The sequence below is a fragment of the Pterocles gutturalis genome, unplaced genomic scaffold, assembly GCF_000699245.1.
Source record: "Pterocles gutturalis isolate BGI_N339 unplaced genomic scaffold, ASM69924v1 scaffold8387, whole genome shotgun sequence".
Taxonomy (NCBI): Eukaryota; Metazoa; Chordata; class Aves; order Pterocliformes; family Pteroclidae; genus Pterocles; species Pterocles gutturalis.
This window is the reverse complement of record NW_010110209.1, coordinates 68114-93386: the sequence shown is the minus strand read 5'-3', so window position 1 is coordinate 93386 and position 25273 is coordinate 68114. Positions and strand designations below refer to the sequence as shown.

Genomic DNA, 25273 nt, shown 5'->3' with positions numbered 1-25273 from the left:
ACCCATTTTCTGCCTTTTTTGCTAAGTCCTTTGATACTGTTATGAAAAGCTAAAGTTTAGTAAACATTCCTCTCAGAACAAAGGTGTGAAATATTTCCGTCTTGAGAGAAACTGTCTCAAAAATGGAACACTGATGGAAAATACATCATGAGGTACTTACTCTCTTGTGCAGAAAATGAACTTTGCTTTCATTTTAAATTCATCATCTTGTATTCAATTTTTTCCAGTTATAGTTGATAAAATATACATCCTCTCCAGAAATCATGCAAATCTGATATGTCTACTTGCTATCATTCGCATTTTTGTAAGAAAAGGATATACATTTATTTAGTAAAAATACTCTTTTAATTATTCATTTGAAGTGGTGACCTTTTCAAGTTGAATTTTTATATGTTGCCATGAAGGTTTTCTTATGTCTTATAATATTTTACGGCTGAAGAAATCATGCAGATAATCTAATTACTTTGACTAAAATTGTTGTGCTGTTTATGTCTTTTGCTGTACTACGGGAGAGAAACGGAGAAATGTATTCATTATCAATGCATTAAAGGGTTTTGCTATTATATAAGCAGAGATGCAGACCACTACATATCTTGTATGAAAAAAGGAAAGGGGAAGGCATAGTAAACCATGCCATAAGCTATGGTTTATGTATTGCATTTCTTAATGTCTTGTGAAACGTAAAAATCTACAACAAATAGATATGTAAAGCGTAACTGGTATGAAGATTCTATTCAGATTTAAGTGCTCTAGGTTGCTTTTGAATCTTGCTATTTTCTGCATTTGTTTTGACTGCTCTCATCATTCAAGATTGACGCTTGGATGGGTGTGTAGGAGGAAGCAGCAGCAGCAGGCTTACAGCTTGCAGACAAAAAAAAAAATCTGCCTTATCTGATGGCTATTATTGAAAATGCGAGGTGTAGCCTAGGCTGGGTAATGAAGGGGAGAGAGCGAGAGGGAGCAAGAAGCATGGAGCTGCATACTGATTAGTGTAGGAGTACTTGATAAAAAGAATTCTTGCTGCTGGCGGTGCATTGCTCATTGTGGAGTATTCCAACAATCTCATATAACGGAGAACAGCTTAGCTGACAGCTTGATATGCTTTTTTTTTTTTTTTTCCCCTACTGTATGACGTACTGGTCTGTAGTAAAGATTAATAACTAAGAAATGTAGAGCGAGGATCAGATCTTAAGCTATATACTGCCCTGTAAACTATGTTTTACTTCTGACTTTTCTGCTTGCTGAAAACATTAATCTATCAAGCTGGCGGGCTCTTTTGATACCAACTTTCCCAGGAACACAATGTGGCAATGCCACCTCTCAGCCCAGGACTACCGCTATTATCCAGTGGATGGGTATTCATTGCTTAAACGCCTCCCTCTTCACCCTCCTACAGGACCTCGATGCCCTGTCCAGACAGTGGGACAATGGTTGGAAAATATTGGGCTACCTCAGTATGAAAACCACTTGCTGGCTAATGGATTTGACAATGTGCAATTTATGGTAAGAAATCTTCCGTGCATAGCCGTGTGTATACACTGTAGCTGCCTTTTTTGTCTGTCTCTTATGTGCTCCTAAAAACCTTAGAGCTATTTTGCATTGCACTAAGATCTGTTTAGTGTTTCACTTTTCTATGTCTAGCTAAATTAATATATGCTGTCCTTGTATAAACTTCCAAACTGTACACGTTACAAAATATTCTATCCAGAAATATAGTGAAAGAAAAACTGAATATTAAGGTTGTCTCTCCCCCTTATGAATCTTCAGATTAAAAAAGAAAAATGCACAGTTCTAATCCATTGCAGGATTTTCACAGTATGTAAAAGCTGTAAACTCCCCTATCGGCAATACATCATGTTATTACCTTTATTTAAACATTAAAATCATTGTAATAATAATTAAATAACATGCAACACCATTCTTGCATTGAGAGGTATTTCAGTACCAGAAAATTATTTAATGAAATGTGCTCTCTCTGCAAGTGATTCTGGATGCCTCAGTTAAATGTTTTTGCATCTTAAATAGTCAGGCTATGGGATTCACTTGTTGAAACTTGTGCCCTGTGTGGAAAAGTAATGCATTTCTTTTAATAGTTCCATTTTCATGTTTTAACTCTAGGCATTTGTCAGGAACATATGAATGAAATAAAGTTTTATGTACTTCAGAATTTACAGTATTACCATGTGATGTAAAGTAACATAGACCTGTCAGACAGTAAAGAGAGAAGCTTACTTGTAAGGTTGTTATATAACGACTTTTCTACCTGCTTCAGTATTCCCATTACTTCTTGCAAAAATCCTGACCACATTTCTTATAAAGTATCAGAGCTTAAAATATTAATCACCCCCTTTTAAAGATATTTTTAGTAACCGGGTATATCTTGGAACAGTTCTAACTTTTCCTAACTTACACTTGACATATAAGAAACAGAAGTGAAACAGCATGAATATTATGACTATAAAATCATCACGAGTTGCGTTTTTCCTATTTATTTTGCCAACAGCATTATAAGCCTATGGGTTACTGATCAGAAAAAAAAAAAGGCACAGATCTCTGCCATTTCCACATTATAGTTATGTAGAGGTTTCTTACTGCTTTTACATGGCTGCCATGTGATCTTTTGCTTATATCAGTAAAAGTCATTAGAATTGTACCTTTAAATGTTCTTGAAAACAAAGCTGAGTGTGCTCTCAGCCCAGCAATGTAAAAAAAAAAAAAAAAAAAAAAATCCAAAATGTATTTCCAGCTACAGTTTCCCAAAGTGTAACCACATATTCTTATATATGTCGTAGTGTTAGTTACATAAGTAGATGATAATTTAGTCTTAAAGAGATTACAGAGGGAAATTGCTCACAAGAGGCAGTAGGTGGCATAACAAATGCAGAGGGGACACCTACCACAGGTAAATGATGAGCACCTGAGAAGGTGAAGAAACTACCCCAGAGGGCTTTCCAGACGTCCCCTGGCTCTGGAGGGGCCTGAACCATGTTCTGGGAGAATTTATAAGAGTTTAATTTCCTACATCTCTTATTAATATACTTAGGTAAACATACAAATTATTTAGGAGATTCTATTATTCAAGAGGCGATTCAAACTTTTCAGGTTATCAGGCAGATTAAGTTATGCCTGCATACTTGTGTGTTAGCTAATGTTTTCCAGTCATTTTAATTTAAACCTTTTCTGAAGTGGTTTTTTTTAAGTATATATCGTAGGTAAAATACATAGTTAATATTAGTTAGGGTAGTATGCATATGTGAATGGAAGATTAGACCCTTAAATCCAATGATAAGCAAAAAGCTGGAAAATTGACTAGTAATTAAAAATTTATAATTTCAGTAATTTAATAATTCCTAATTTATTGATTTCACACTGTTCATCATTCTTTTACATATTTCAGTTTTTATTTGTACCAGAAATTGAATAGTTCCCTTATTTTATTGGAAATAAAAATTATTAGAAAACTCCAATTTCTTTATATATTATTCATTTCAATATATCAGCATTACATAAGGAAAGCCTTTCCTGAAAATGTAAATGGGTATTTTAAAAAATTTTTTCTATTCTAGACAAAATATTAAAGATAAAATTAAACTTGGAAAGTACATAGGAAAATGAGAGAAGCCTGCTATGCTAAAAGAAGAATTGAGATTACTCCAAACTTAAATGTGTTGTAGTCTTCCTTAATATGAGAGAATTGCTTTACCTTTATTACAGTGGTTTGCATATAAAGCTATATTTTACAAGCATATTAAATTGTTTGAGATAGGTTAGCTACTTTACATTGAACAACTCTAACACTTCAGTGCAGTAAAAATCAGTTAGACATATTCATTTTTTTTTCCGTACCATATTCCTGCTTTTGTTTTTCTGGAAGCACATTCTGACCCGCATTTATTCATTCTGTTGCCTAAGCAACAACCATCACACTCCTATTAAGTATGATTTAGTAGTACAGGTCTTACTAGATGTTCAGAACAGGAGAGGGGATATCACAATGGTGTAATTAATGTCCATGGAATAACACACAGCTGAGAACAAATATATCCTATTTATACTGCTCTCAACAGCAAAATTCTATTAATTAAATTAGCATTCTAATAAAAAACTGCTTTTCAGATAAAAAGATTTCACAGTTAATCATTCATTAGATCATAGAAATTAACTCCTTGTGTTTAGCTTGGGCATTAGGAAAGTTATTGGCTAGACTATGCTTAGAACAAGATTTGTGTATGTTACCTGAAGTGTGTGGACTTTACAGTAAGAAACAGCCTGTTTCCTATTAACTTTACAGTATGCATATTTTTTCCATAGTTCCTCAATATATATGTTTTTAAAATAGGTTGAAACATAGTATTACAAAATTTGTTGTTTTTTCATGAACTATTTTATATCTACTTACAGCGTATTTGCACACGTAGCAAGTGCAATTCCTACCTACTATTAGTGTCATGCAGGAATGACACTTGCATAATATTTAGTAGGCCCAAGGCAGATTCAGTCCCAAGACTTGGTTCATGTGTGCTTGTAGTAGAGTCATACTTGAATACATACATATATATATGCAGTCATTATTAACTTTGATAATCTGTTGTGTCAGGCTACAGTCTCCTTCAGATTTAAAAATTTATAGTGACTTTATGCAGAGATACTCCATATTTGAAGATGTAGATGATACTACAGCTTCATAAAGCAAAAGCTAGCTTGCAGTTAAATTAATTCTAAAGTGCAAGAAAACAATTAGATCAGTTGCAAACTGCAGTAGATAAATTAGATATAAGCAATAAGGAAGCCTAATGAATCCTTGAACACTTTTTGATGCATAGGTCCCACAGATATCACTGGGACAAGCTGTAATCTTTATGCAGACTTGCAGGTCTACATGATTCAGTATACTGAGAAAAAAACTTAAAATTGCAGAGAAAAAGATGAAAATATACAAATGTGCGAGGTCACTTGATCCTTGCATGCAGCTTTCTACAACTCTGGAGCTTCATCAAAGACTCCATTCTGGATTCACAGAGATAAAAGCAGTTCAATCAAATCACTGCCCAGTGGGGACTAGTTCTGATTAGGAACTGCATATGACTATCTATTTATAGGTTGTTCTAATCGTTTAAGATATTCTGAAATTTTATCACTTGCTTAATATTGCAATTCAATGAAGATAGTATCTCTTAAAAAGATTTATGAAACACTATATGAGAGAAACAGGGATCAGGCAAACAAAATGAGTTAACAGAAAAATAGGAAGCATTATATTTTTGATATTCCAAAAAATTGTTCACCAGCAACAGTTAATAACCTGAATTGGCATTAGACACTAGAGTTTCATTGCTGCTGTGAACTTACAGACATGCACCTCTATCTCTTCAAGTACTTAAATGGCTTGCATTGCCTGAGGATCTAAGTATTTTTTTAAATTGTCTCTTTTTCACCGTTGGGAAACTGAGGCATAGAGTGACTGCAGGGTGTAATTTAAAACTGCTTATACTTTTGAGATAAAAAGCACTAGTTCTTAAAATAGCTACTAACATGTTTAACAGATGGGTTCAGTTGCTTAAATGTAGGTATCTAGTACCAGCTGAGGTACTGTGGGGAATCCAGGAGATCCAGACCATGTTGACAGATATGACTGAGTACCAGAGACAGCCAGACCCTTCATAATTAGTAGCTGGAGTACCACTGAGCATCTCAGATGGCTCTAGAGTCCTGAGGCTTATGCAGCTGAAATGTATCTTAAATGTTGTAGGTCACACAGAGCTTGTGACATTACTAGGAACTGAATATAGATGTTCTGAGTTTGCACCTAGTATCTGTTGCATATGCATTTATTTTCCTTCTAATAATTTTCTGTATTTGTATTCAGCCTGTGAACTTACCTGCACAGGTGATTTGCCTGGTTTCACAGTGCTAGGCATGGACTACCTTCTCAATTCCCCTCAAGGTGCCTGTTTTGGATTTAGTTTTGAGTTGAATTTTGATTATTTTTTTCTCCCATCCTCCCTCTCTTCCTTTCTTCCTTTCTTCCTTTCTTCCTTTCTTCCATTCTTATTTCCTTCTTTCCTTCTTTCTTTCCTTCTCTCTTCTCTTCTCTTCTCTTCTCTTCTCTTCTCTTCTCTTCTCTTTTTTCTTCTTCTTTTCTTTTCTTTTCTTTTCTTTTCTTTACTTTTCTTTTCTTTCATTTTTTACTAGGTCTGGAGGTTTATTAGTCAGCTGAAATTTATCTGGAGACTACTCTCTCTCAGGTATCATGCCTGGGATTTGCTGTCCTGGAATACCCAGTAATTCTTCTTGCCTTTAATCTCTCAGGAGGATCTTAAACTTTCTATCAAGTGTAAAGGACAGAAGGAATTTTATTTCTTCAGAGTGAAATGCACCTGAAAGAATTTTCTATGTATATGGTCTCCAGGTCCTGCACTTGTAGAAACCACCACAGCTTTTATCCAAAAATACCTGGTGCAGAGATTTATGATTTGGGCATTAGATGAAAGCTTGAAAGAGTGAGTCAGTGTGCCAACACCGTTCTTAAATTAGCCATGCTGCAGGTGATGAAAAAGAGGGTTTTGACAAGGGTTCTAGTCTCTAGTGACTTTTGTGATTTTCAGAAGCTAGTTAGGACTAGTTAGAGAGCAAATCAACCTTTGCAACATGCAGGCTCTGAGCTCTCCAGGCCCATAATGGCTACTGCAGAGACTCTTCAGGGCATTTATGAACCATCTGAAGATTTAGAGAGGATTGTGTGTGTATAGTTTACCCAGAAATAAAGAACTGTTTAAGGCAACCTTAAAACTGGCAGTCAGTGATATGCAGCAAGCCATATTTTTAGCAGAGTAGAAGGAATATGAATCCCACTGATGCTGGAATAAGCTGTGGTCTAAGATTTCCTGTACATCTAGTAAAATCCTGCAATATATGCCTGGAACCATGAGGTCCAGTCCCCTTATCTGGACCTCACTTGCAAACCCCAGGCCTTGCTTTTAGTTTCATGACAGATCTACAGAACTTGACGCTGAAACTGTGGAGCTCTTCTCAGCACAAGTGTGGTCCTGGCTTCTTCCCTGAGCAAAGTGACTCTTTGTTACTCTGCTCTCTTCTGAGACTCCCTCTCCTTCACCTCGGTAACCCTTTGCAAATGTTGCTCTTGAGACAGACCAACTCTTCCCTTAGTCCAACCTGTTAGCCAAACATAGAGTGGGGCAGAGTTAAAGTTCAAATATAGATATCTGCATGTGTGTGAGTCAGTAGATGTTTAGGACTCAGTTCAGTTGCCCACATATTAGGATCACTTGAGACTCATCTGAGACATCTGTGTAGGCCTGGAATATACGATGCAGGATCTGTGGAAAAACCATGCGCATCTGGAGCTTCAGTTGGATTCCAGGCAGTGTGCATTTGCAGCACCTCACATAACTCTAAATTCATATCTGTGGGCAACTAGGTGAAGCACCTAATCAGCTATTAAAGCCAATGGAGCATAGAATGCAATTAAGCTGACTGGCTAACTATTAGGGTACTTATTTTAGGATAAGTTAAAGTAGATTCATCTGGTCAGCTGAATCACTGTCTAGGCTGCATTGATTTTTTTTTACTAGGTCTCCTTAAGCTATCATGTAGACACAAAAATTTTGATGGCTCAATTTGGACTCAAATCCATCCAGGGTTCACCAGAAAGGAAACACAAAGTATTTTTATTAAAGCTTTTTCTCCTCCCTCGGAACATCCAGCCCTGAGGCTTCAAGATCTTCTTTTTCATCCTACTAGGGATTCTCACTATAAAACTTGCAAAGTAGAGCTCAGGTGGGTGCCGGAGATGAAGATTGTGCCTGTCACCCTGCAATAGCAGCAGGTCTAACAAATAAACCCATTCCACAAGCTCCAGTTAATGCTTCTGTCATGGTATTCCTCAGGCTGGTCAAGAGACAGAAGGGCTTATTAATGTACTCCTCAATATCACATGTGTAAATACTAGCTTGCAGTGTCTTTCTGTCTTGAGGTCTCAAACCATTCTTTGTCATCCTGTGTGAGTACATGCAGATCTGAAGAGGCAGTGCTCATTCCCCAGTGGAAAGGGATTTTAGAAGAATCTGCTTCATGTTTATATATCACTATATGTAGCACGCGTGTGTGTATGTAAAACACAGGTACTGTAGGATGGTGATGGATCCTGCACTTGACAAAGGATTTTATGAAAATTTTAGCAGTAATGACTTCTGAACAGAGGAAAGAAATAAAGGATAGAATTGTTGTGTATTTCACTTGAACGATTGATTCATAAGGAACTCATCTGCAAACGGACTATTGACTTCATTAAGGCATCCTGTGTATGGTGAGAGTTACTCCTCTGGTGTGCTTTCACCCAAACTTACCTTTACAGCTTGAAGGTATAATCAGGGATGGGTCCATCTGCCTGTCTGCTGTGTTCTGCTAAGTTAACCTTTAGGTGAGGGTTTCTCTGGTTTTTCTGGAGTATTTGGCCATATCTATTTAAATTTTGCTCCACACAAGATTGCACTTACAAGGCACGCAGGCAGGACTTCAGGCTGTTCACTTGGTAGACAACTGAGGTGCCAAGTATATGCAGTGGAATGCCCTGCCACTCACCTCTGCTATTCAGGTTAGTGACATACAGTGTGTATGTGCCTCTTTGGAAAGCTCACTCTACAGCAAAGAGCTTGCCCAATGTACATATCAATGTATTGGACTCAGTCTTACCCTCACTAAGAACAGAGGTCCAAATCCAGATGTTGAAAGCCACTGCATGTACAGTCACCACTAAAAGTGAAACTATTTCATGGTACATGTCTGTGAGTATGGTACTTAAGAACTGGAATTAGTACCATCTGTTCTAACAATATGTTAAATGTTAATGTGAAATGTTGTGCTTGAGCTAAAAGCCCTCCTAGTGCAGAGACTGGCCTTCAACTTGGTGTACAAGCACTGATGAACTGTATTCTGAGACTACATATATGAGGAGACTACATATATGAGGAATTTATCTATTGGCCCTAAATACAAGTTTATAAGAAACTAGTAGCAAATATTTCATCTGAAAGTTAGGTTGATAAAGCGGGTGAAAATTCTAATAATGATATAATAAAGCATGACATTTTAATAACTGATAAGAGATGTAATGCCAAAACCGTGTTCTTTCTATGTATTTATTTAAGGCCAAAACCTTTTATCTGATTTTGTTACCAAAAAGTACAATGCTAAATCTTCAAGTATTAGAAATGTTTGTCTATAGAATTATGTGTATAATGCTGTTCTTCATAACTTATGAAAGATATGGAAAACATTACAATATGTAAAGGTCATTAAAAGTAATAGAAAGTTTAAACTTTTGGAGAGGCAGAAAGTCTAAGAGTTTTTACTCTTCAGAGTGAAAAATGGAAGATTCAAAGGACAATTGTATTTACATTGTAGGTAAATAATGGAAAGCTTTGCAATGGAAGGCAATGGTAGACTTAAAACCAGTGACATGTATGTAATAGAAATTTACAGCTTTTTCTTAATTATTTCATGTGGGAATACTTCTTAATAAAATTTTTAAAAATACATAAAAGGATTTTTAAAAGAAACACAATGTACAGTTGTGCATATTACTGTTTTAGAACAATATTGTCCAACAAGAAACAATTAAATGGAATCTGGATCAATAGGTAAATAGGTAAATTAATCTCAAACATTGCCAGACTTCCCTGACTAAGTTAAAGATGTTTGAAGGACACAGCAGTACAGAGGAGCTTGATTACAGATAATTACATTGTGGGATCCTGAAGGAGTTATCAGATAAAGATTAATGGGTCGTAGCAGATAACTGGAAACAAGCATAAGAATCTTGGAGATGTTATCCTTTTTGAAGGAAGACTGGCTATTGTAACAAAAGCTCAGGTGTTTACATGAACAAGTGCTAATGCAGATGAATAAAACTGAAACAATCTAAAATAAAGAAAAAAGATAATACATGATGAAAGAATAGGTAAATAACCAAAATGCAATAAGGAAAACATTAGGAGAGAAAGTAATATTTCATTAACTGAGTAGAATACATTCAGAAAATGTTTTATCAATATACTGTAGCTAAAAGGAACATTGAGAAAGTTATGACCACCACTAGAAATCAAATAAGAGTAATATTGGGAAATGAATTAAATATTTAAGGGAAACCAGTAAAGAAACAGATGCTTTGTATGATGCATTGTGCCTCATCACAAAGATGAGAAGCTTTACTTCCATCAAAAATAATCAAAATTTTGACAAGGGAGGCAGGCTTAATTTTGCTAGTAAAGCTACAGCTACCTTTTAAAAGCTGTTCTAGAATATGGTGTGCCAGAATTGCCATGCAAGCAAGCCATTCCTGGTATAGAGTTTGCCTGACTGCTTCTAAATGTCCTGGGCACTTAAACTTTCTCTCCTTCAGTTTAGAGATCTTCCGTTTCCCCACACAACAGTGAAAATGTTTCCCTCTCCCATACCCCATCCCCATATATTTTTATGGTACCAACACCCCAGCATCAGTTTTAACCTTTCTAATGACAAAAGCAATGCAACCTGTGAAGCCTTTATCAACATGCTGTCCATTCTGCCTGCCCTTCACAATGTGCTGTCTCTTCTGCCTGTTAACATGTGCGCTCACACACACATGTATGCACACACATACATGCATTACACAAAAAAAGGTAATTCACTAAAATGAAAAGTTCCATGTGCTCAGAAATAAAGAACTGGAGAGTTACAGTACCTCTGCAACCTCAGTTCATCCCTCACATTCGTAGGCCTTATGATATAGTCTTCAATCACAGGTTTCTCTGCTAATTTTTTTCCCTTGAAATTCCTTCCTCATTCAGTGTACTGAGGTTTGAGTATGCACATGCACACATTTCAAAGAACTAGCAGTTAAAAGCAAAACTTGTTTTTATTTTTCTAGTGTTGCATTATTTAATGATTTTACAACTTTAAACCAATGGTTGCTTAAAACAATGAAGAGACCCCCAAACTGCCTTATCTTCTCATGCAGCAGTGATTTACACTTGTCTAGTATTGTTCATCTGGAACATTAGAATTGTGTTATCACTCTGAAGTATTCATAGATTCAAACATGCTTCTCGTTTGCATTTGTATTTAAAAAACTGGGTTATAGTTGGAAAAGATAAAAGGATAACACTTCATATGAACACTTTAGACAATTAATAATGAATATATTCAGTTAGAAACACTTTTGTAATTATTTTTCCGAAGCTGAGCACTGTGCATCAGAGGTCACCTCCAAAAACTTTGCCCAAGTATTTCACATGGGTCAAAGCACAGGTTCAGTTCTAAGAAAGTTTGATGTTCTTGATTGTCACTGGGAAAAAACATAAGTTCTTCAACTGCTGAAAATAAGGTAAAGGCCTGGTACAGACAAAGAAAACTGCCTTGTCTTAAACATAATTTTATTCCACATAAGCATAATTTATTGAATTAACTGCATGCTTTTATTGATCGTAAATACAAGGTCACACAGGTAAATTCACACCTGGTCTCTGGTCTTCTTGGTCCACACTCCGGACTGAAATGCATTTTCAGGAAACAAGTAATACAAATGCTACTTTGCTCCCCAAATTAATTTACTTCTGTAGACTTTAAAACACTGTGTTAAACATTTCAAACATTTTATTCACTGTGGAACATATTATATTCTGTATCTTTTGCTGTTCCTCATTAAGCTCCAATTACTGTGCATGTGGGATAAAATCTCCATGCAACAGTACACTGTATTGGTTTTAGACAGGCTGGTACTGATGAAACTGATGGTATATACACTTGTTGTAAGTACAACCCATGACTTAACTGAAATCTCATGTTTCAAATGTTTATTAGTATTATCTTATGCAGTATTTTATTTAATTATTGGAAACTGAATGATTTTATAGCATTACTGATGGGAACAAAAATGGGTTAAATTTGCAAGACGTACCATACCTGCTCTAGACTTGGGTTGAAGATCTTTGACTGGACAGTCATTCTTTGAAAATTTTTTGATTCAAGAACCAGATCTAGATGGAAGTTTTGAAATATAAAACCCAAAGTATTTTCACAGGTGGCAGATGTGGAGGAATAAGGTTACTATGGATACAAGTTCTAACAGTCAGTTTAAGTATTAAAAAATGGAGTACCATGAATAGAAGTATGCTGGATAAACACCTGTTAAATGACCTTTCTGATACAAAACCCAAACAGTATTTTCTCTGGCTGCCTAGTTAGCAGCCATGAATTGATAGAGTGGCCCTCTGCACGTAATCCCCATTTGCAATTTGGAAGAGGAGAGAAAAAATTCTGCATCTTACTCACTAGAACCTTACAGCTCATGCTAAAAACAAATATATGTGCAGCTGTTTACAGCTCTTAAAACCTCTGAAATGATTGATAGCTTCTGTTCTTCAGTAGCCACACTATTTAACAGCTTTTTCACTACTTCAGGTATGGTCTCTCCAAACAGCTCCCCTTTTAATCACATAGAAAGCCTACTTCTTGAAGTTAAGATGGCGTTTATAGAGAAATAATAGTTCCTAGCTGCTATGCTGCATTAGGATAAAAGATTGCACAATACTGAGTGGGTTTTTAGCCTTGATCCATTTTTAAATATAGTATGAATATTATAGTTCTGTTAGCTTCTATGAGCTCCCTAGGCATCCCTCTTGTTGCCAGAAAGGAATTATAAATTGGCAATGCAAGTTATTTTATTTCGTTTTCCATCTCTCTTGGAATTTGGAAATGTGTCTGCTATGTCCATGAACTTTTTATTTCCTGATGATCTGATTTTTTAAGTACTTGTTTTATTGCCTGTATAAATAGTAGGACTTCACTTTCTGCCCAGAAGAATAACTTCATGTAGCAAGAGTGGAATATTGTGCCAAAGAATACAGATACAGACAAATCTTTGATTCCCTGTAATATCAGCAAATTCTGCTGTTCCTGCTTGAATTGTTTGATTTCTCTCTGTCTCTTAACTCTGCTATGTGTATAACAGCATTTTGCTTCATATATGTATTTGTTTAAAGTGCATGCTGATTTTCTTCCATCTTGAAAAATAAGACTCAGGGGAAAACAGAACAAAGAAAACACTTGCTAGCACATGCAGAAGAAGCCTGGCATGTGGAGAATACATAGGACAATATACCTAAGGGTCTTTTCTGTAGTCAACCTTTGATTTGGATTATGAGTTTGTGGAAGATGCTTCTCTATTCCCTTAATTATCTGGCTACAAAGTTATGTAATATTGCTGGCCCAAATATAGGAAATCAAGAGGATCCTGAGACAGAAATATCTGTATATTAAGAGCTATCTAGTGGCCACTTATCTGCTTGTGTCTGTCCTTTGATAGTACAGGTTTCTAAGTACCTCCAGTTGGAAAGCACAGTTTCTCAGGAGGGAGCCAGAGGTAACCAGATCACGTGAGGAATCTCACTGGGTACCTTCAGTTGAGTTCTGAATAAATTCAGTGGCAATGATTGGACTCAAGCTAAAAATAGCACAAGAAAACAAAACAAATATTTAATACTTACTGATATTTTTATGCTCCAAACAAAATGAAGCAGGAACATTTTCTGTGTATGAGCTATGTTTTATGCAATTTATCATTTCTTTAATCTTAAAGTCATGCATTTTGTTGCTTCTATAAGCCAAACTCATGGCAGAAGCTGTTTCTTAGTGTTCCTCTTTTCTCTTCTGGAGCTACCTGGGTATAACTCTTTATTTCTCTTTATTTCTGAGGTTGTCTATGGCTGACTCTCTCCCCTAAAATGCATTTATGTTTCTGAGCTCTCTCCCTGCCACATTATCCCTGCAGGCTGGACTCTTCTTGTGCTTCCCACCTCCTCCTTTTCACCATTTCCTCTTTCCTCAGTAGAAATTACTGTGTGTCTTGTTTGTCTCCAAACAGAAGGAAGGAAGGGAAGAAGGGAGAAAGGGAGGAGGGGATGAAGGGTAGGAAGAAAGGGGAGAAATAAAATAAAACAAAGAGGGGCACGGAGGACATTGGCTTCACTTCTAAGTTCTTTTACTAACTTAAACCATTTTAGGGAGCCGGAACAAAAGCAGAGTGACATTTAACTGGAGGGTTTTCCCAGAGATCTTCTTGTCATTCTGTGATTGTCATGGTTTAACTCCAGCTGGCAACTACACCATACAGCCACTCATTCACCCTCCCCACCCAGCAAGATGGAGGAAAGAGAACTGGAAGGGTAAAAGTGATAAAATTCATGGGTTGAGATAAGAACAGCTTAATAATTGAAATATAATAATGATGATGAAAATAATAATAATAATAATAACAATAAAGGAAAATAACAGAGAGAAATAAAACCCAAGAAAGACAAGTGATGCAAATGAAAACAATGGCTCACCACCAATTGACTGATGCCCACCCAGTCTCCAAGAAGCGGCTCCCAGCCAACCTTCCCCTTAGTTTTATTGCTGAGCATTATGTCATATGGTATGGAATATCCCTTTGGTCAGTTGGGGTCAGCTGTCCTGGCTGTGTCTGCTCCCAGCTGTTTGTGCATCCCCCCAGCCTACTTGCTGGTGTAGCAGTATGAGGAGCAGAAAAGGCCTTGACTCTGTGTGAGCACTGCTCGACAATAACTAAAACATCTCTGTATTATCAACACTGTTTCCAGCACAAATAAAAAATATAGCCCCATACTTGCTACTATGAACAAAATTAACTCTACCTCAGACAGAACCAGCACAGGGAGACAGGTCTGGCCCAACAGAGCTGGTGCCCAGTGAGAACTATTTTCCTTGCCTGGGCTTAACCTGACTCCTTGCAGAAAGCTGGCCATGCCCTCCAACATGCTTTGTAGTAACATATTATTCAGATTTTTTCCATTTTCCAAGGTGTCTCAGGCTTATGATTTACCTGGACAGCTAGCTACAGATTGTGACAAGCTTTTCTGATAAAACTATTGCACTGAAAACCCTTTGATACACATGTGCAAGGGAAGGAACAGAATTTGGATGTGTTGAAGTAAGAGTGCTCACAGCTAAAACTGAATTTGACTACAGTTGTCCTTCAAATACATATGCAGATAGATACTAAGTACTCATTGAAATGGAAGAAAACAATCCCTGCATTTAGGCACTAAATAGATTATTTTTTTAATTCTGGCCCTAATTAATCCTACTTTAATTCTTTATCTGTATAAAGGGTATAAAAATGTCAGCTTGCCTTGAAGGAGTCTTATAAAATATATTAATTCCTATTTTGGAGCTGTCTAATGTTATTTCAGTGAATGTCTAAAAAAAGTCTGAAGAAAGTGAGTCATTCTTACGGTTGAGGTCTTCAATGGAAAAATACATATAAGACATGGACCCACACAGAGAATGATAAAGGCTAAAAAAAGAAATACTGGCTATCTTATTTTGTAAGTACTATCCATCCCCCTGCACTGAATTCATGGATTATTCATAAATATAATTATACCGTGTGTGTAATGCCATGTAGAATATGTATCCTGGGGTGAAGGGTGGTAAGCCAGTTTTGAACAGTCTTAGTTCTGGTGTTTTGTAGCTTTGTGACTTTGCAAAATTCCTTTAATGTGTAGTGGGGACCAGGAGCTCTTATTTTGTCTGTTTTATTTATTGCAGTAACTTTCCCTTTTAAGAAGGTGTACTGAAATATAGAAATTATATCAGGTGAAGCTACAATCTCTCACAATCTTGTGTCACTAGATCAGGAGCCCACAGTTTTATTATCTGATTTGTTGGTAGCGCTGGTCTGTTTTGGACCCAATATTAGAGGCAGAAGGGGCCAGTGAGACTCACAAGTGTTCATCAGGACTAGAAGGAGCATATCTTTATTGCAAAGAAAAGTTAAATTAGAAAAAGCTTGCTCACAGATAAATCTGCAAAGCATCAGTAAAAGACATGCTTGAATAGATAGGAGGAGGCCCCAAAGATTCCCTAAACATTAGTTGTCAAATGCAGTATCCTTGTATAGGAAATGGATTGGTGTGAACACTCATCACACTAGCATCAGGAAGGAGGCTGCTATACGAGGTGGACTGACTTGCACGTAGGTTTCCTGTGACTGAGGGAAATGAGGTACTAGTGTCAGATTGTTGGACTCTGACAGTAGGTATCCCAACATGCATACCTTGGAAAATCAGCTGTGTAGCAACATTGCAGAATCTTTCCACACTGTTTTGGGACTGTATCAGTCTGCATACAGTTAACAACTACCTTAAGAGTATATCAAGCTGTCCTCTCGTTAATTCTGAATGCTATAATTCAGATTTTTAATAAAAGTCAGCATGTCTATTGGAAGAATAATCAGCCCCTCAGATAAATAACAGAACAAGTTTACCTTTACATAGAAGATTCTTGAAACCAAATGCTATTTGCTAGGCAGGAAGAAGAGTTCAAAGAGCTATATTAAGATGCTAGGAGTGTCTGTACAAGACCAATGTGTGACTTTAAGCTTCACAGCTAGTACTTGCTTTGGCTGGAGACAAGTTACATAGTTCAATTTCTGAGAACAGACTTCTTCAAATGCATGGTTTTTTTCTTATAGTCACTGGTAATAAAAGATTATGCCTGTCATTATGTATGTAAGTAATTGATGGATTGGTATAAAAATGTCATGTTGTGTGAGTATTTGTAGCTTCTAACTACTCAGTTATAGGTAGAAAACATAACTATGGTAGTCACACTCATTACTGCTTTTGTGTTATATCTGAGATAAACAAGACAAGAATATTTGCAAAAGAGTGAAAAATATGTAAATAAAGCAGAGAATGTGAACAGTAAGAAAGGTCACAGTATTTGAACTATATCTGAATACAATGTGTGGATTATGAATAAGTTGCACAGGGAGAAAAAAACAGATATGAAGGGAGGAAGGGAACAGAAAGTAGGCAGCTTACTTCTGGCTCACGCAGCCAGAAATCTGATTTTGCATTTGTTTGTTTATTTATTGAAGGTGTTTGTTTATTTTTACATTTCAGAATTATAAATGTTATTGTTTAATGGCAAGATACTTAAAAATTGTGGGAAAACTCTTTTGATGCCTGTGGTAATTAATATTTTATACGGTATCCAGTCAATAGCTCCACAGGTTTTTTTTAATAGGTTCTGGGTGACAGTTGCTGTATTATTGGTGAGATAGCTAGACCATGCTACATGAAATGCTACTGTTTAGTATTAAAAATATGCTGTCATGGGTTGACAAAGAAATATTAAGACATGCAGTGATCAGTGAATCACTCCAGAGTGCACTGCTTATGTATCAGTGGCTACTCAGTTGCTTTCCAAAATGTAACCATCGATTTTTAGATGAAGTTAGCATAAATGGAATGTCTTTCCCTCACTCTTCAGACTCATTGTCCAGTTATACTTTGTTCAAGTGTTTTAGGGATCAGTAAAGGACAGAGAGTGAAATATCCCCTTCATGCATAGAAGGAATGCCATCAAGGGGCCTTGACAGGCTTGAGGAGTGGGCCCGTGTGAACCTCATTAAGTTGAACAAGACCAAGTGCAAGGTCCTGCACCTGGGTCAGGGGAATCCCCAATGTCAGTGCTGACTGAGGGATGAATTGATTAAGAGCAGCCCTGCAGAGAAGTACTTGGGGATACTGATGGAAGAAAAATTGGATATGAGCCAGCAACATGCACTTGCAGCCCGGAAAGAGAACCGTACCCTGGGCTGCATAAAAAGAAGCCTGGCCAGCAGGTCAATGGGCATGACTCTCCCCTTCTACTCTGCCCTGGTGAGATCCCATCTGGAGTAATGCGTCCAGCTCTGAGGTCCCCAGCACAAGGAAGACATGGACCTGTTGGAGCAGGTCCAGAGAAGGGCCACATAAATGATCACAGGCCTGGAACAACATGAAGAAAGGCTGACAGAGTTGGGGTTGTTCAGCCTGGAGAAGAGAAGGCTGCAGGGAGACCTTATTGCAGCCTTTCAATATGTAAAGGGGGTTTACAGGGAAGACGGAGACAGACTTTTTACCGAGGCCTGTAGTGACAGGATAAGGGGCAATGATTTTAAACTGAAACAGGGTAGATTCAGATTGGACATAAGGAAGAACTTTTTTTTATTATGAAGGTGGTGGTATGCTGGCACAGGTTGCCCAGAGAATTTGTGGATGCCCCATCTCTGGAAGTGCTCAAAGTCAGGTTGGATAGGGTTTTGTGTAACATGGTGGACAGCAGGATGACCATGAGCCAGCACTGTGCCCTCGTGGCCAAGAAGGCCAATGGCATCCTGGGGTGTATCAGAAGGGGGGTGGTCAGTAGGTCGAGAGAGGTTCTCCTCCCCCTCTACTCTGCCCTGGTGAGACCGCATCTGGAATATTGTGTCCAGTTCTGGGACCCTCAGTTCAAGAGGGACAGAGAACTGCTGGAGAGAGTCCAGCGCAGAGCCGCGGAGATGATGAAGGGAATGGAGCATCTCCCTTATGAGGAAAGGCTGAGGGAGCTGGGTGTCTTTAGCCTGGAAAAGAGGAGACTGAGGGGTGACCTAATCAATGTTTATAAATATGTAAAGGGTGAGTGTCAGGAGGATGGAGCCAGGCTCTTCTCTGTGACATCCAGTGATAGGACAAGGGGCAGTGGGTTCAAGCTGGAACATAGGAGGTTCCACTTGAATATGAGAAAAAACTTCTTCACGGTGAGGGTGACAGAGCACTGGAACAGGCTGCCCAGAGAGGTTATGGAGTCTCCTTCTCTGGAGACATTCAAAGCCCGCCTGGATGCGTTCCTGTGTGATCTGATCTAGGTGTTCCTGCTCCAGCAGGGGGATTGGACTGGATGGTCTTTCGAGGTCCCTTCCAATCTCTAACATTCTGTGATTCTGTGATTCTGTGGAAGATGTCCCTGCCTCTGGCAGGGGAGTTGGACTAGATGATCTTTGAAGATCCCTTCTGACCAAAACCATTCTGTGATTCTGATTCTGTGATTCTGGGTATCCTTTCTCCCATGCACTCTGTAAGTTCGGGCTTGTCATCATAGCACAGTTTTGAAGGGAATGCTCTTATTTTGATTCTTGTGGAATATATCATCCCAAAGTTAATTTATAAGGCTAGTCCAGGGCTTCTGCCATCTCTGCAACACATAAAAAGAAATAAGGTTTGCAGCACAGGGATGGTTTGCTGCAGTCTAGAGAAGGGATGGTAAACCAGCTTCTTCCAAATGCTAAAGAGCAGCTGTGCCTTATGTATCCATTAAAATCTATGGTGGATTTGTATTTAGCAAAATCAGGTCTTCTGCCTGCTATATATCTAGCACTCAGTCTCTAGTGTAGCTAAATGCCCATCTGCTTAACTTTAAATTAACGCAAAGATGAAAGTGAAAAAATTATATGACAAGTTATTTACGTATTTTGCTTTTCTGGGCAGTTTTGGCCACTAGCAGAGACACTGAACCAATGAGTTAGAGAGACCTTTGATTGCACTTAGTATGGTCACACTGATGACTCTTGAGAACTACAGCCTTGATTCAGATTCCTTAGTTTCTGAAGAGCAGCGTCTGCTTGGTGCTGGACGTAAGCTTCATGGTGCAAACCAGTCGTTCTTGAAGTCACTATATGTGAAGTGAAATGCATCCTAATATGATGCTATAGTCCATGTGTGACGTGCAGGATGACCATCCAGTGAAACGATAATTAATCCTCCTTCATGCGAATAGGGAAAGGCATCTCCCAGTTTGTTACTGGAGAACAATAGTACCATGTAGTGACACAAAGCACATGGGATCATATCACAGCGATCTGATGGTTGCCGTGGTGACAGGAGTGGGCCCACAAAGCCAGACGCCTGGCTTCTGAGTTGGATAAGAAAAACACAACCCACTTCCCGTGTGAAATGAATTACAAGAACAACCAAAGGAAGAAAATAAAATTGCCAACCCTTAATCAAATGTTCTCATATTTTTAGAAAGGGTTGGAAGAAAATGGAGGCCATCTCTGCTTACCTCTTGTGCTTCAGGGACCTGGCTAGTAATACCTCTGTACATAGCATGGAAATAAATCACAACAGTTTGTATAAGAAAAATCACATGTAAAAGAAATCTCATCTGTGTACCATGGCAGATGACAGTACCTTATTCAATTCTGATTTTCATTGTGCCTGCCTCAGCAAACGAAATATGTAGGAATGTCTTAAAATGGGTCTCAACATAACGACTGCATTTAGCAGGCAAACCTTATTGCATATTTCCCCCCACCCTTTTAATTTTCACCTAGAGAAAGTTAGTATATTCCAGTTCCTTATTAGCTTACCAGCTCTCGTTTTACCCCTGCTTCACCACTACAGGTCAGAAGCAGCATGGTGGAACATGAAATGCATTTAAGCATAGCAAATCAGTGATGCAAAGAAAACACTTTTCATTTTTCAGTATTTCTCATTTCTGGGAGCTGCTTCATATTTTATTATATGTTGTAATATAATATTGAACAAAATAACATCCTCCAATTACTAGCATCTAGGTCCTGAAAATTGTTTGAGCACCTGAAAGTTAGGCAGTGCCTTCATTTTGCAGTGCACAGAGTGGACTCCAGCCAGGTGAGGCCTTCATGACCATATTAAAAATGCAATTAGCTGCAGCAATGGTGAGCATCACCACGCTTGACTTCACAGTTCCTGTGTCTGGGAGCAGGATCCCTATGATTGAATTAGGCACATAAGACCCTGCATAACATAGTAGGAAGAGAAAAGCATTTAAGAAAGGGGTTTGCAACGCTAAGAAGAAGAAGCCAGTAGAGTACTCCAAAGCAGGAATTATATCTGAAAGTTTTGCCTCTCTTTGTAGCCCTGCATTAGACACCATTTAGAGGCTGGATTTCCCATGCTGCTCCCTGGATCTTGGCATCCAAGTCATCCCTTTGGATGAGGACAGCTAGCTCACTGTTTCTTTCAAGTTACAGTATGAACCAGAAGCATGAGTCTGTAGCTCAGAAATTACAATACTTGGTTGAAAGAAATTGAAAGTCCTGAATTTTTAGCTTTTTCTCTGCTTTTTATATTTGGCAGTCACTGGATGTAAACCAGAAACATTTCTAGCAACAGTCCAGGAAGATTGATTTACCCCAGCCAGCTGTCACTGATCTAAAGGATAATTTTCCTTTCTGGCTTACTGTCTAAACTTCACATCAGCAGGACCAGTGAATGATTCCTCCTCAATCCCAGAATGCCCTTTCCTATCTGCTGTTGCATAGCTTCCTCTCTTTTTAGGAAATTTGCATTTGAGATAGACACATGAATCTGATCTCCTGCATTCTGCATGAATCCTCTAATGGCAGGGCTGTGCTATGAGAAAGAAAGATAAAGTAATTCTTCCTCCTTGCGTTACGTTCGTCAGAAAGAGTAACTGCCAATTCACACCATGGTCCTGTGTTTCTGCCTTGGGCATGCTCTGAGACTGCCTACCAGATCAAGCTCTGATGGCATCTAAGAGGAGAACCTACTTTCTAGTCTCACCTGAAGGTCTGACATGGTTTCCAAGCTGCTCTGTCTGCTCAGAATGGACAACTTGAATACCAGGCAGCCCAAAGGTAAAGCTGCCAGTGTGAGCAGGATTCAGCTGCAGGCAGGAGACCTACAAGTGCTTCCAAGACCTCAGTCATAACTTTAGGCTGAAATTGTGTGAAGGCTTAAGTATTTTATTGGGTGTATGTTTTCCTTGCTGCTATTTCACAGACCCTTTCTATGAAACCTGTTTTTAAGACATGGATCCTGCCCAGAATTTTACAGTTGAAGTCTTTGACTCTCTGTTTTGTACTCTCCAGGCTGATTTGGGTGGCTCACATTTTAAACAACATGATGAGGGTTGATAAAAACATGAGGAAGTAAATACCTATGTGAAACATTCTTGGAGGTGAACAGAGTTTTTACATTACAAAGCACCAGTGTTAGCTCCAAGGTTAAGCAGTACTCCATGTTACGTACAGAGCAGGTATTCAGCATTTTTGTTATCTCTGAAAATATCATGTTTACCCCTTCCTGTACTCCACAAACTTACACTTGTATTGGAGAAAGGAATATTTTTCAGAGAGTTTAGAAGTCTGTTAATTAGCTCACAGTAATACTAATTTTAAAGTGGGTCCTTTGAGAAATTTAGCATCCAAGCTAACTAGCATTTATCTCAAGTAATCTGAATAATGGTACAATGTAGACTCTCTGGAATTTTCATTACTCAAATGAAGTGAAATTATCTTCACAGTATACATTCAAGACATTAAGATGTAATTTAGGTAAGTATTAATAATTATTTTATTGAATTGTTATGACTAAATAGGCAGACACAGTTGGGTCAACAGCATTAGTAATCAAGTGGGCCAAGTGTGACATTGGAGGTAATTTTTTCAATTGCCACCTTATCTGTGAAGCTAATTTGCATGTGACAATTGTGTTGGTTGTAATGAATCAGTGCTACAAGGAAGAGGGGATAAAAATAGCAGAAATTCTTCCTACAAGGATTCTTGTTCCAACTATCAGGATTGTTTAATTATCACTATTATTAACTATTACTGTTGTGTGAAAGGTCTGTGACTATATGTTCACTTGAATATCAGGTTCACTTCTGGAAGAGATGAATGTGAATCAGAGAGAGATCTTCAGAACACAGGTGGCATGGGACTGGGGGTCTATTGGGACTCCTTTTTAAACTGACCCTACTTTTAACTTTTTGACCCTACTGTTAAAACACCTTGTGTCTTTATGCATAGTTTGTAAATTAGGGCTCTGAGCTGCTATCACCTCAGTCTTAATGTATGAGTGAAATGGCCTTTTTTAGTTAACATTTCAATAGTAGTTTATTATTATTTCCTGGCAAAACTACAGTAAGATGGAAAACATGTCTCCAGTTTTCTCTTTGGTTTTATGGGCTTTTTAATTGCTAAGAAAGTCATAAATGTAAAGACCAACGATAGAGAAAGGTGAAGACTGAGAATGAGTATCAGTAGCAGCAGTTTAAAAGCAAAATAATTTTGGAAGAACGTTATCAAATGATTGTTTTGCAACATGCTCAGTCCTTTCTTCCTAACATATTTTATAATCAATCTCCTCTCCCCAGGGCAAAATTTAATACTTCTGCAGGAGATTTTTCTAACATAGTCTTGTGAGGTGTGTAGGTGAAATAACAATTTCTGCAGTATCTCCAGGAAACTGATAAATCTTTCTGACCTCAAAGTACAAGTTAAGCATTTCACTCAATAATCATTCTTACAGATCTTGTCTTCATGTTAACAGTGGCAATACTAGCGAGAGGCAACCTTTTCACTCATACTGAAGCTTGCTAAATTCTGGTCGTTTGCCAGTTCTTGTTTGGAAATGAAATGTGTGACATATTGCCTGATATTTTTGCACTAATAAGAAACAGTTTTCATTACTGAAAACTACATTTCTCTAGTGATTTCTTGCAAGTCTCTAAGAAATAAACTCTTTTACCTTGTGGAAAAAATTATGTTGTGATGAAACCTTATAGACCTTCTGGTGTATGATTTAGACCATCAAAAAGAAAAGTCCTGGTTATTCAATGTGTCCTTAAACATTTTGTGAGATGTCTTTAATTTGTTCCCAGCCAGAGGTCACTTTAGATGTCAACTTTTTCAAGGGGATGCAGTTTGGAAAGATAGTAGGATTAAGTGGGCAAGAAGCAAAGCAATCCAGAATTAAGAGGGGGCTGTTTTAAGTGAGCCATTGAGGATGTACTTCATAACAGTTCTTGGTCCCATTGGTACCAGATGCCTGCTCCCTTCCTTGCCAGTTATGCATTTGGGGTGGAAGGGGTAAGGAACAATAGAGCTCTTTAATGCTGTTGGTCTCAGTTTTCTATCTCTGACTTCAGTCTCCGACCATGTATGATGGAAGAACATTCCCATCTGGCCCTGCCCTGCTCCCACCTCTCTTATCTGAGTGGCAGGAGCAATGGTACTCTCATCAGATACGACAGCTAACTGTACCACCTCCTAAATTTTTTTTTTTTCCTTTCCGTGCCAAGTCATATTTTCAGCAACCCTGAAAACCCAAGTATGAGCCCTGTTGCCTCAACTCTATTTAGATCCCCAGGGCTGTGCTTGTGCAGTGTGAAGTCTCAGTCAGACAGAATGAGATTGAGTGCAAATACAAAATGTTGATGGTGCAGCAGATTACTACTTGGGCAGCTGGGAGAGGGCAAAGGAGAGCGTATAGTGCTCCCCAACCAACAAGACTAATGCAACTACCAGTGCTACCCCATCAATACTGTATTTACCTCAGAAGTCATCCTTCCCTTACCCACACCAACCCTGCTCTTGGGCAAACCAATTTCCAGTACACCAGAAGCACAAACATGTTACCAGAAGTTGTTGCCACTTCAAGTAGCACTTGGAATATCCAGTTGAACTTGATCTCAATAATGGCTGCTCAGCAAATGAATTCAACTCAGCCTCATGGGTAACAGCTCTTACACAGTGTTAGGTGCCAGATTCACTACTTTTCCTCCTCTAGCTGACGTAGTTGAGCATAGAAAAAGCTGGGTTAGTTAGTATTGACAGCCTATAGCCAGAACTCTCCCAAATCTTCCATTTCTTATATAACAATATTTTCTTTGTAAGAGAGAAAAAAAGGTTCAAATGCAAAACTAATTTTTTCTTTCTTTTTTTCAGCCAGTTTTACCCAGTTTACATAAAGTGATGCATACTCATTTACCTCCCCATAGAGGTTTTTTTTCCAGAACTTTGCTTGCAATGAAAATCTATGAAACCTGCCTCCAACCTTTCTCAGGCTTTCAATCTATTGGCCAAGGTGAAGAGCAAGAATAAGACCACAAAACATATGCAGGTGGTTTGTTCCCCACACCCCCACTCTTCTAACTTCAGTGGTTGAGTTTTCCGATAAGTCTAGTGGTACATCTTCCAGCTGTTTTAAAGCTTCTGTACCATTTTTATGTTACTTAGATGACAGAACAAGACACTGGAAATTTTCACCATAGGTCTCATACACAGAAAATACATAAAGAAAGATTAAAAACACAGGTACAAAAGGGGGGCAATGAGAAACATACAGTCATGCCTGCCATCCTAATATGTTCTTCTAATCACCATCTTTTATTACCTTCAGGGACAAATCTTCAAAGTGCTTTTGTTCCTGCAGGATGTAGAATGCATATTGGTCCTTTTTTTTTTAAAGAATCTTGAAAGTTTTTCTCTTTTGATAGTAAATGAAGTTGTCTACAAGTTTATGAATCTTTTGCTTTGATAGGATTTTAGAGGTTCTTTGAGCTGTTTAATGTATTCAAATTAGGTTATTTTTAATAG

General features: G+C 38.0%; 1 protein-coding gene across 1 annotated transcript in view; it reads left to right on the top strand.

Moving 5' to 3' along the window:
• Window positions 1-1302: 1302 nt before the first annotated feature.
• The window catches only part of LOC104461609 (ankyrin repeat and sterile alpha motif domain-containing protein 1B-like), a gene marked incomplete at its 3' end in the record, with an annotated part of 51911 nt that continues 27940 nt past the window's right edge, over window positions 1303-25273 (top strand). The window contains exon 1 of the mRNA XM_010073252.1: window positions 1303-1503. Within this exon, the coding sequence (XP_010071554.1) occupies window positions 1303-1503 (201 nt within the window). The remainder of the gene's footprint in view (window positions 1504-25273) is intronic.